The sequence below is a fragment of the Grammomys surdaster genome, unplaced genomic scaffold (assembly GCF_004785775.1).
Source record: "Grammomys surdaster isolate TR1022 unplaced genomic scaffold, NIH_TR_1.0 205, whole genome shotgun sequence".
In the NCBI taxonomy this organism is placed as follows: Eukaryota; Metazoa; Chordata; class Mammalia; order Rodentia; family Muridae; genus Grammomys; species Grammomys surdaster.
In genome coordinates this window covers 1,265,786-1,278,380 of record NW_021604650.1, presented here as the reverse complement: position 1 = coordinate 1,278,380, position 12,595 = coordinate 1,265,786, and the positions used below count along the sequence as shown (strand labels likewise).

The window sequence follows — 12,595 nt, the reverse complement described above, 5'->3', positions numbered from 1 at the left end:
CTACATACTGAGTTCTAGGACAGCCAGTGCTATGTAGAGAACCTGTCTTAAAATTAATTAGCTGAGGGAGGGACAGCACACCTGCTTTTAGTCCCAGCACTTGAGAAGCAGAGACAGACAGATCTCTGGATCTCTGTGAGTTCAAGGCCAGGCTACTCTACAGAACAAGTTCTAGGACAGCCAGGCCTACACAGAAAAAAACCCTGTTTTGGAATTAATTAATTAATTAAGGCGGGAGAGCAATGGAGGAAGGATGAGCTACTAGGACCTGAGGGCTACACACACAAACACACACATGCATGCATACCTGCATACACAGGTACACACCAACACACAGCTAAGTGACTGTCTTCCTGACACCCTTTCAAAGGTCTACCTGTCCCTCCAACTCTGGCTCCAGACACCCTCTCCATGAACAAAACCCACTGATCCACATGCAGCACTGGATGGAGTTTTATTTTAAAGTCAAAGGCACAGCCTAGAGGGGCTGAGGCAGTGACTGTGGATGCCCAGCCCAGAACCCCAAGGCTCCACCTGCAGCCAAAAGCAGCTGTGCCCAGGCAGAATGGGTGAGTGAGAAAGGGGCTCCCTTTGGGGAGCACCCACCTCCTTCCTTAGCCCCACTAGGGAAGAAGCCTGTCACACAAAAGTGATGTATCTCAGAAATGCTCTAGAGGTCCCTCAGGGTCTCGGTCTCTCTCTCTCTCTCTCTCTCTCTCTCTCTCTCTCTCTCTCTCTCTCTCTCTCTCATTCCCAACATAGGTCTTTGGTGGGCATCATTGCACTCAGTCTATAAAGTGACATTGGTGGGTATCCCCTCCTAGGGGCAAAGTCCCAGGGAAGCACAGGAATGGGGATCCTGATTTCTTCCCCATGGCAACTGTGTACTTTGGGACAGGATAGGACGCCATTTCTTAGCAGAGTAGCCCCTGGAAGGGGCCTTTTCTCTCCTGATGAGGCAGCAATGGGAGCGGGGAGGGGAGCCTCAAACCCTACTTTGCTCAGGCCATTTGCTTCCCTATGTCCTCAACTCTTATCTGGTAAGACATTAAAAAAAAAAATCTCTGCTTATAAAAATACTTCTGCTCTGTCTGGAAGTGGGTGTGGAGGGGAGGGCAATTCCTGGGGATCAGAGTGGGAGCCGCTGGCAAAAGCCTGGTGGCAGCACCAGGCTCCTGGATCAGAGCTCTTAAAGGGAAGGGGGTCACAGTGGCGGGAGCTAGGAAGGGGACAAAGGGCCGTTGGCTCGGCGAGTTGTCCCCTTGGCGGCAGAGGCTGGTAGACGACCGGAGGAGGCAGGCACTGGGGAGCCTCGGCAGGAGGCGGCCGCGCTCCGAAGCTTCTGCTTGCGCCTCTTGGCCAGAGGCGCATTCTCCACACTCTTCAGAAAGAAGCCCTCACGCTTGCCTCGATTGAACGCCTGGGAAAGGAGAGAATGAATGTCCCTACCCCGCCAGATTTGGGTTTGCTAATCCTCGCCTAGGAGTACATTCCCACAGTGCCCAGATCTACAAGCCCCAGGCCTCCAGCCTCCAGAGGTCCGGAACCCCTAACCCATCAAAGGCGGGCTCCGCCTACCAGCGGCCCGCCCCTTACCATGAAAGTCGCATTGAGCCCGGAGCGCACTGCGGGCCCAGAGGACTCCAGCACATCCGGCGTGCGGAGCGGGGGCGAGGAGCGTGCGCTGCCGTCCTGAAGCCACGAGCTGCAACGCAGCCCCTCCAGCTTCAGTCGCTTGGCGGGGTCCACTGTCAGTAGCCCTGGTGGTAAGGCAGGGGCATGCTGGGAAAGGAGACTCACTCTGCTCCTGTACCTGTCCCTGATCCGGGGGATTCGCCTGCCTCACATACATAACCGCATGACCTTCCCTCCCTAACCATGCTCCCAAGTCCTTCAGCTCCGCACCTCGGACCAGCTCCTTGGCTTCCTCCGACACACCTTGCCAGGCTTCCCCGTCCAGTGAGAAGCGCCCTTCACGGATCTTGCACATAATCTCAGCTGCCTGGCTCTGTCCGCCCTGGCCGGAGGCCCCTTGGAAGGGAACCTGGCCAGACAGCATCATGTACTAGGAGGAGATAAAGAAGTGAGACCAGTCCAGGCTGCAAGGGGGGAGGGTGCACCCTCACCCACCCACAGCGCCACCACCCTCTCACTACAGGGACCCAGAAGTGATGGACCCTCAATCCCAGTATCGCAGAGGGACCCTGCTTTGCATCCTGGTCTCAAAGACGCGCTACCTCTACTAACAGACCTTGTCCCCTGCCTCGAGCTGACCATCAGGAAAATTGACCCCAGCTCCCCCGAGAACCTTACCAAAATGACACCCAGGCTCCAAAGATCGCAGGACTCGTCGTAGCCCTGCTGTGCCAGCAGCTCGGGTGCAGCGTACTGCAGTGTGAAGCAAGGCGTCTGCATAGGCCCCGCCGGGCTTTGGGGCCGCAGTCGCGCGAACCCGAAGTCGATGATCTTCACCGGGGCCCCGGGCGTGTCGTCTGCGTATAAGATGTTCTACCGGAGGGAGGCGGGAGACAGTCAGGAGCAGGGCCCAGCACAGGTGCCAGGCAGTCCTGCTGCACAGCTCGGGTTCCGCACCCACCTCGGGTTTCAGGTCGCGGTGCACCACGCCTGCCTCCTCGTGCATGAAGCTCACGGCCGATACCAAGCTCCGAAGGATCTGACTGGCCTCCGACTCACTGAAGAGCCGCTTCTTGCGGATGTGCTCCAGCAGCTCCCCGCCCCGCAGCAACTCCAGGACCAGATAGGTGTGTAACTGCGGAAGGCGAGGGGGCTCACTGCCACTATCTGCCCGCCCAGGTATCTCGGAAGCCCCATATTCCTGGAAACGCCACCCCCCAAACTAACAGCTTTTCAGGACCTCATTTTTTATCCAAGTTTAACCACCCCCTACCCCATAAGCCCCCCCTTCCTGAGTACCCTCCTCACATTCCTTTCCGGCTCCATCTTCAACAGTGTCCCCCAGTCCTCAGGCCCTATACTCCTCAGATCCCACTTCTGGGGTCTCTCTTCTCTACCATCCCCCACTCCATGGGCTGTCCCTAACAAGCGTTGGTCACCTGGTCATGAAGCACCTCATGCAGGTTCACCACGTTGGGGTGTGACTGGCACAGGCGAAGGGCAGCCACCTCTCGCTGAGTGTTCTCCTCCAGCCTGGGGACAAGGCAGGAGGGGTTACAATGGCCTCCTGGGTCCTTATCCCTAGCCCTCTTTGGAGGGCTTTGCCCACAGCCGGCTCCCACCTGCGGCTGAGGATCTTGACAGCAAACTCCTGGCCGCTCTGGCGCTGGCGACACCGCCGACACACAGAGAAGCTGCCCTGTCCCAGCGCTGGCTCCCGAAGGTCCAGCTCATACTGCTGGAAGAAAGGTGAGTCCTGGAGGTAAAGAGGGCCCATTAGATTCTTATGGAAGTGTCATGGCCGACGGCCTTCCTACACCCAAATCATACTACCAGCAACCGGTAGAACCAGGCCAGAGTCCCCCAACCCAGAGGACTCCAACAAAGCCAATACTACCTCCACCAGACCAGCACACCTGCATCATGGCACTCCTGGCAACAGCTGCCCTGCCCGGCCTGTGCCCAGCACCAGGTGCCGCCAGCACATCAGCCATCACTGCATTGTTGTGGTCAAAGAGGATGGACGGAGCCACGAAGGAGTATCCCTGCAAAGATGAGTGTGGGGGTGGGTGCCCGTGGTGGGGGCGGTGCCCGTGGGCGGGGCTGCTGTGCACCTTAGTGCTGAGGGCTGAGTTCATCCTCAGAAGGACAGTTAGGGGCATTCCTACACCTGGGCTCACACAGCCTGTGTGGACACTTTATTCCATTTATGGTTGTGATGTTTATGATCATGTGGGGTCATGCCTACCCTCCTTGTGTGTGACGTCCACACTTCTCTCCTCACAGTGGCAGGCTTCTACCCGAAAAGTACCTAGCACAGACTAGTGCCCCAAGACTGTACACAAGGGCTCCACCTGTTGTCATACACACTTAGCTTAGGATAATTCATCAATACCTGCTAAGGGAGAGAAAACAACTCTCTACCTTTTCAAGCCAGACCTCAGCGGCCACTGTGAGGGGAAGGGGCACCAAGGAAAGGCAAAGAGAACCGAAAGCCACTCTCTGCCTTTCGTATAGACCCGCATCCTTGTAATTTCAAAGTTCTGTTGTTGTTACTGTTTTGTTTTTGTTGTTGTTGTTGTTGTTGTTTGGGTTTGTTAATTTGTTTTGTGGCAGGGTCTTGCTGTGTAGACCAGGCTGGTCTGAATTCACAGAGATCCCACTGGCTGTGCCTCCTGAGTGCTGAGATTAAAGGCCTGTACCACCACTGGCCAGTTTTTGCTTTGTTTTGAGACAGGGTCATATTATGTAGCCTTTGATGGCCTGGTACTCACTAAGTACCCCAGGCTGATCTCAAACTCAGATCTGTCCTCCTGCCTCAGTATCCCAGTGCTAGGATTACAGGTGTACATTACCATGTGGCACTATTGGTTTCTTTAAACCAGACTCCACATGGGTAGTACTTTCTCCTGTTAAGGTCACTGGTTCATTCCCAGTGCCCAGACCACATTATACGGGCTCAACCCTCTGGGTGCTGGGATGCCCAGTGTAACACCATCATAATTGGCTGGGTCCATCATACTCAATATTGTTCCATTTTTATTTAATATGTTTAAACTATGTTCTACAGGCTGGACCTGAGCCTAAGCCTGAGAGACACAGAGATTAATCCCAATCCCTGGGGTCTTCCAGACCAGTCATGTCAAATTGCTCAGTAGCGGGTGCTGGGATCAAAGGCAGTGCACAGGAAAGGAAGTCCCAGAGAGCCAGGTGGTTTGAACCAGTGCAGAGCTTGCCAGTTGACTGCTCTGGGGCAACATAGAGGTGTGCCTGGGAGCCTCTAGAACGGGCAGTGGTTCTGTATGGAACATCAGGTAGGAGACTGATAAGCAGCTGGCTCAGAACCATATCACCCTGGGCCCTGGATGCCAAGCCTTACCACACAGCCCTGAGTTTCTACGCAAGTGTCCTGGGCTATGGTTATACCATAGCATGTCTCCCAAGTGCCCACTTAGCAATTTTGAAAATTATTAATAATCTTTGAGACTGAGTCTCATATATCCCAGGCTAGCCTCAAAACTCCATATGTAGCTAAGGATGACCCTAAACTCCTGGTCTTCTTGCCTCTGCTTCCTGAGTGCTGGGATTACAGGTGGCAGTAGCAACCCGGCTTATGCAGTGCTGGAACTAAACCCAAACTTCACATATGCAGAGTAAGCTGTCCTGCCAACAGATCTACATCCTCTGCCCTTAACAATTTAAAGCAGTATTTTTCAGTTTATTTATTCTATATGCAGGTGTTTTGCCTGCATGCATGTCTAGTCACCACATTTGTGCAGTGCCCTCTGAGGCCAGAAGAGGGCATCATATCCCCTAGAACTTAGAGTTGCAGATGGTTGTGGGTGCTGGGAATTGAACTCCTGTCATTTGCAAGAGCAGCCAGAGTTCTTAACTGTTGAGTAATCACTCTAGATCTACAGCAATATTTTTAGATAACAAGGAAATGGTGGAATGGAAAGGAAATGAAAAGTCAGGCCTGGAGGCACTGACCTGTAATTCAGCTATTTGGGAGACTGAAGCAGTAAGGTAGAAAGTTCAAGGCCAGCCTAGGCAACTCATCAAGACCATGTCTCAAAATTAAAGAGATTAGTGGCATGACTCAGTGGCAGAACATTCCACAGCACAAGTAAGGCCTTATGTTTAATCCCCAGTATATAAAGGGGAAACAGGGCTGGACAAATGGCTCAGCAGTTAAGAGCCCTGGCTGGTCTTCCAGAGGACCTGAGTTTGATTCCCAGCACCAACATGGTAGCTCACAACTGTCTGCAATGCAGTCCCAAGGGATCTGGCATCCTCTTCTGACCGCCTTGAGCACCAGGCATGCTCATGGTGCAGAAACATACAAGCAGACAAAATTCCTATGCACATAATAAACAAGTAAATCACAAATGAACAAAAGTTTGAAAAGGGTGAGCAGGTGTTAGTATGAAATTCGAAGCCGTCAAACACAGCTATGGTGACTTCTGTAACTGACAACATCAGGCACCCCTAGGAAGTGGAAAAGTCTGGGGAGATGTGTCCTCAGAGAAACCCAGGGTCTGTGCAGTGACTTTGCCAGCAGGACTGAAGCAGGCGACAGTGTCCTGCATCTACTCATCTGGGGTCTTGTGGGCTCCCACTCACCTGAAAGATCCTAGGGTCCCCAGGTGGAGGGCTGCCAGCAGGGGAGTAGACAGGCTCCAGCCGAGTGAATTCCTCCGCAAAATTCCCCACATCCAGCTCTGAGCGGATCTGGGGCCGGAATGGGGCTGGGATCTTTCTGGCAGCCAGAGCAACCCAATCTAGACCCTGCGGAGGAAGGGTGAGAGGTGAGAACAATCTGATCTACTCTGCTTCCTCTGTGGTATGGAGCAGAACCTTTCAGGCTGTGCCTAACCTTAAATGACTACTTTATAATGACACAGCCTTGATGTGAGTTACTCCATCTTGAGTCTAACTGCTGAGAAAGAATGAACATTACATCTCGTTTATACAAGTAAACAACTGCCATCTGCCAGCACAGCCAGAGGCACAAGCTGATAAATATTTGTATGTCATAAATAAGGACACCTGGAAATAAAGCAAGCCGTGAGCTGAGGGCGAAGCTTGGGCGGTGCTGTGCTTCCCTAGGTGTGCACAGAACCCTGGTCTGATCCTCAGAATGCATAAACTGGGCATGCCCATGATCCTAAAACTGGGGAGTGGAGGCAGGAGAATCAGAACCGCAAGGTCATCCTCAGCTACATAGGGAGGCTGAGACCCTGGTGGGATGTCAGGAAAATCAGACGCTTGAGCATATCACACCTAAAGGAAGTCTTTCCCCTGGGACTGTGAAAAGACCACACTCTGGCTGGCGGGCTAACTAGTCACTGGGTCATGGATGACAACCTCATCCAGGAAAGATGCCACAGCTTTCCTGGATGACTCCTGCCTGTCCCTCAAGCTCCTGCACAGCTTCTCCTTCAGTGACATTCAATCCACTTCAGATGGGCTGGAAGCAGCCTGTTGCCTGGCCCTGCATCTGCTCAGTGCCTTCAGAAAGACCTCAGCAGGGAAGCCTCTTTAACCCTTCCTTAGCTATTCTGCAACCTATGTATTTGTAAATTACCACGTGACACGGGGACCAGTGACTAGAGAATCGATACTCCTAATGACAAGGACACTAAAGGGGCAGGTGAGACTGCTCTCTGGATGAGGGCACTCACCCCCAAGCCTGACAGCCTGAGCATGCTCCCTGAAATACACACAGTGGAAGGAAAAAACGGATTCCTACAAGTTGTCCTCCCTTGTGGGAGCGAGCACCTGCCCTTTTACATGTTTAAGCTAATGTGACAGGACTAACCAGGCTTCTGCCAGCATCCATTTTAGCACCATAATCCCAATGCAGACACTTCCTTGTAGCTGGTTTGTGCCCAATAGCTTGCAAGCAAATACTGTCAGGTGGAGCCTAGAAAAGCACCTTGAAGGGAAGGTGAGAAACTTGCAAACCCTGCCCTTCCTCCTCCTACTTCCTTCCTGGGAAACAGTCTACATAGTCATCCCTTTGGAGTCACAAAGCAACCCTAGAAATGGATGCCATATCTAAATATGGAGGAACAAGAAGGGGGAGGGGAGAGTGCTTGGATTCTCAAAGACAACCTGGTCTGGATTTCTTTCATGTAAGAAGAAGCTTCTCCCCACCACCACCCCATCATATGTGCACATATGTATGTATGTGTGTTTATATGTGTGCAGTGTCAGATAAGTGTGTATGTGCAGTAGCCTCCAATGATCTAGTCCAAAGAAAGGGCAGAAGGGAGAGAACACCAGTTTCAAGTGTCAAGCCTCAAATATCTTGGAGCCTCTGCAGGATGACAGGTGAGCACTCTCCCAGCATGCAGTCTGAGATTGGGAGTGTTCCAGAAATTCCCTGAAGGAAGTGGACCCTGGTCAGCTTCATTCTGGGTACTACTCCTGCCCATGCCTTTACCTGAGCCATGCTGGCCCGGGAGAGGAGGACTCTGGTCTGAGAGTAACCCTGGGGGCCCTCCAAGGCTGGGATCCCAGCACAGGAGATCCTGTGGAATCCCACAGGATCCTGTGGGATCCTGGCCACAGGAAATACCTACAAATGGATGCTCTTGTTGCCATGTCAGATAGATGGTAAATCTGATGCCCATATATAAACAGAAGACAAAGGCTAGGAAAAACCACACAGTGAGGTCAAATGTGAAGGCTCCGTGCCGGTTCACACATTCCCCCGGAGCTGCCCAGTGAGAGAGTCCTAAGGAGTGGAGTCTGCATGTTCTGCCCTTTGACCCCTTATTGTGTGTGACATCAGAAAAGATGAAATAGGTTTGTGTTCCACATGCTGCAGCCCGGCCTTCAGAGGTAAAGGATCTATGAGGTCATAGGTTAAAGCCTCACCTGGAAAAAGGGGTGATTCTTGACTTCCTGCGCACCCTGGGGACCTGCGCCCAACCTCTTCTTGGGGTCCTTGCACAGCAGCCGCTGTAGCAGGTCCTGTGCCACAGGCCCAATCCGGAGGGGGAAGGGAGGGGAGCACTTCAAGATCCGTCTGGGAGGATGGGTGGGGTGTCAGGGGAAGCAAGCCCCCTCCCAGCCCAGCCCAGGCAGGCCGTATAGTCCTCAGCCCTCCATGACCTGTACAACTTACCGAGACACCTCAGCCTGAGTGTTCCTCTCTCCCTCCAATGTGAAGGGTGAGGCCCCTGTCAGCAGCTCGAAGAGCAGGATACCCAGGCTCCACCAGTCCACGGCCTATGGGGCAGGGCCAGAGTGAAGGCCTTGTGTACTAGCCCCACCCCTGCCACCTTCACCCTGACAACCCACCTTGCCATGTCCAGCCTTGCTTCGGATGATTTCAGGAGCCATGTACTCAATTGTGCCACAGAAGGAGAAGGTCCGCTCTTTCTGAGAAGCCAAGAGGACCCATTTGGATACCTTAACTTCACCCCTACCCCAAAGGCCCTAAAGGCTTAGAGCAGAACTTGCTCAACTTTAGAAGATGCTGGGAAAACAGTGGAAACCTTGGTACCCGGCCACTCTGATACAGAGGGAGCAGGTCAAAGGCCTGGCTGGGAGCACCATGGGCCGAGCTTGCTGTCCACTCACCTCCTCGGTCAGGAACTCCTTGCTCAGCCCAAAGTCTGTGAGGACGATGTGACCTTCCGAGTCAAGTAAGACGTTCTCCAGCTTCAGGTCCCGATAGATGATGCCCAGCTGGCAGGAGCAGATGGGACGGTGAGTGCCACCCTGACAGACACCCTACAGCCCTGCGGGTCCCCACTTAGGATAAAGAGATGCCCTGAAGAGCTTTAGCCTGCAGGGTGATCTCCAGGGCAGGATGAAGCCAGGGCAGAGCTAGTTATTAGATAAGAAAAGCCACTGGATCCAGGCATGTAAGCTCACGCCTGCCATCCTGGTACACAGGAGGCTACGGCAGGAGGCCAGCCTAGGCTAGTCAGCGATTACCAGGAGAGCTGGGCTACAGGGTAAGACCCTCAAAACAAAACAAATGAATGAAGAAGAACAGGAAGAAAGAGAGAAAAGAGAAAAACATGAGTTCTGGGGCTGGGTGGGATTGGTTAGCAAAGTGCCTAGCATGAGGCCCTGGGCTGGAGCCCCAGCATCCCACAAAACTGGGTGTGATGGACAAGCCTGTACTTTCAGTTTCAAAGAGACAGGGGGTGCAGGATCAGAAGTTCAAGGTCATTCTTGACTACTTAGGAATTTCAAAGCCAGTTTGGGCTACATGAAACGGCTAAGGGAAAAGTTTAAACAAGGGGCCACCGAGATGGCTCAGCAGACAGAGTGCTGACAATCTGAGATTGATCCCCAGAACCCATGTAAGGGTGGAAGATCATTAATGTCACAGAATCTGACCCACATATGTGCTCTGGGACATATGCATCTACACACTACACACACACACCACACACACACATACACCACACACACTAGACACACACACTCCAAACACACCCCAAACACACACCACACACACACACCCCACACACATCACACACACCACACACACAGACACACACCCCAAACACACACACATACACACACCACACACACATACACACACCACACACACCCCAAACACACATACACACACTACACACACATACACACACACCACACACACCACACACACACACAAAATAAAAACAAATAAGAAGGGAATCAAGAAGGGCCACCAAAGGATAAAGTGAGACGTCGTCTGCACAGTCCCCAAGACCTCCAAGAGTGTGAACAAAAAGCCCCATTTCAGAGGCCTGGGGACTGAGGTCTGAGGTTACCACTTAAGGAAGTCCAATGAAGGTTAGCTTAAGTTCCTGTTAGAGGAAAACCCCTTCCAGGAGGTTGTCAGCAGAAGACCCTTCCAAGTAGTGCTGTTTCATGCCCGGAGGCCAAGGCAAGCAGTTGTTTCAAGGTCCCCGCCCAGGCCACCCCTGAAACAGGAAGCCCCTCATTAGGTTCAGAGCAGTCCCCAGAGAGCAGTCAAAAGCCAGGGCCCTCTCTTACCTTATGCAGATGTTCCAGGGCCAGCACAATCTCTCCCCCATACACTCGCACCTCAGCCTCCTTGAAGTACTGGCGCTGGTAGAGGTGAGTGAACATCTCACCACCGCTCACATAGTCTGGGGGTGCAGGAGAAGTTGAGATGTTCCCCCACAAAGTAGCCTAACCTAACTCCCGTCCCCCCTCCAAAACTGAGATATGACAGGCCCTCACCCAGGATGAGGTGCAGCTTGGCATCCGTCTGGAAGGCGTAGTGCAGTGTGACCAGGAAGGGTGCCTGGCGCACCAGCTCCAGCACCGAGCGTTCGGTGCGGGTATGCTCCTGCGTCTTGGCGCGCTGCACCAACGCCGCTTTGCGTAGCACCTTCATGGCATAGAGCTTGCCCGCATCGTGCCCACCCGCCTTCCGCACCAGGAACACCTTCCCGTAGGCTGTGGGAGCAGCAAGCAAGCGGTTGGAAGGTGGGCTGCAAGTGCGAGGGCGGTGCAGACTGGTGGGAAGAGGGGTGCAAAAGGCTGACAGAGCCTTCTAAGGAAAAGGTGAGCGGCGCTCGGTTAAGCCTGAGAAGCAATATGCAGTGCAAACTAGCCTGGGGAGCTTGCAACTCCAGAAGGCCTGCGGGGCGGGGAGGGGGCGGGGCACGTGCAAACCTGAGATGATCAAGAGCTGAGAAAAGATGAAAACGCTGGCACCGGAGGCAGAGGCGCGCTCCCAGACAGCGCAGGGATGTGCAAACCCGGACTGGGGGATTTGCAAAATACAAGAGTGGGGCTCGCAAGGGAAGAAGGGGGAGAAACTATGCAAAGCTCTTGGGGGGGGGGGGAGTCAAAAGCCAGAGAGACTAGGAAATCGCGGCAGGGGGCATGCACGCACAGGACTTTGCAGAGAAGAGTCCTGTCAACGTGGACGCCCTGCAAGTGGGCACGGAACCCTGGTACGGTAGGGCGGGGCGGACAAGGGGAGCTATGCTGGGAAAGGGTGGGGGGACCTCCCCAGCAACCAGGCCCAGGTCCAGGCGAGTGGGCGGGCAGAAGGCCCAAAGCACCATGCCAGGGCACTAGCCCAGTGTACGCGGTTTCTCACCTCCCGTGCCCAGCACCTTGAGCAGCGCGAAGTTCTCCACGCTCACCTTCTCTTCATGCCCAGTCAGGTTGGCTGCGGGCACAGGGGGGCGAATGAGTCCAGCGGGTCGCTGGCTCTTACCACCCGTCCGGGCCAGCCGCCTCGGGATCCGGCACCCACCTTCGGTGATCTCCAGCTCCACCGCACAGCCCTCGTCCTCATCCTCGTCTCCCATGGCGGGCGGGTCGCTGGGGCCCGCGCGGCTGGGGCTCCGGGCGGCGCCGGTTACATGGCGGCTCCGGCCGGGGCGGGTGCTTCCTGGTGCCGCCTCCGGGGCCGAGCGGGCGCCGGCACCGCCTCCCGGCTCCCCGCCCCGTGCGGCCTGAGTCAGGCGGCTGGAACGTGACGGAGCAGGGCTGCGGGTGGGAAGCCTGAGAGCATAGCAGGGTCTCCTGGGCCCGGGACCAGTGAGAGCCCTGCAGGGCCTCTGGATGACCTGTGGCTGCAGCTGGAGTAAGCCTTCTAGCTAAGTGTCTGTCCAGCAGGATATGGAGGACACTAGAGGTCTGTGTCCCAGGATTTGAGGAGGGCTGCCCACCCGGGCTTATGAAGCCCTCTCTCCCACGTGGCAGCCTTGCCCCTTCTGTTCCTCTTAGCCAATTGACACAAATCACAGCCCACCTTCTTCTTTAGGACCACTTGTTACACTCGTGAGGCTCAGCAAATACCGTGGAGATCTTTATATTTCCTGGACATAGGAGCCCTAGGCTCTTGATGCTGGGCCGGCAATGGGCATCTTGAGAGTACACTTCAGAAATACGAAGCCACTTTACATGGGTAAGTTACTTTTGTCCCAAAGGAGACCATCTGAGTTGGATGCCTGGTTCC

The 12,595-nt window shown here is 54.2% G+C and overlaps 1 protein-coding gene across 1 annotated transcript; it reads right to left on the bottom strand.

Moving 5' to 3' along the window:
• Positions 1-435: 435 nt before the first annotated feature.
• Positions 436-11,986, bottom strand: Rps6ka4 (ribosomal protein S6 kinase A4). The gene is made up of 17 exons (XM_028770954.1): positions 11,888-11,986; positions 11,729-11,800; positions 10,858-11,076; positions 10,648-10,763; positions 9,229-9,336; positions 8,947-9,027; positions 8,771-8,874; positions 8,521-8,671; positions 6,259-6,423; positions 3,552-3,680; positions 3,258-3,391; positions 3,075-3,168; positions 2,597-2,770; positions 2,314-2,508; positions 1,906-2,065; positions 1,597-1,760; positions 436-1,420 (listed from the first exon to the last, which is right to left on the bottom strand). Exons 1-17 carry the CDS (start codon positions 11,940-11,942, stop codon positions 1,220-1,222), a joined length of 2,322 nt encoding a protein of 773 aa, XP_028626787.1. The 5' UTR covers positions 11,943-11,986; the 3' UTR covers positions 436-1,219.
• Between the last annotated feature and the right edge of the window lie 609 nt (positions 11,987-12,595).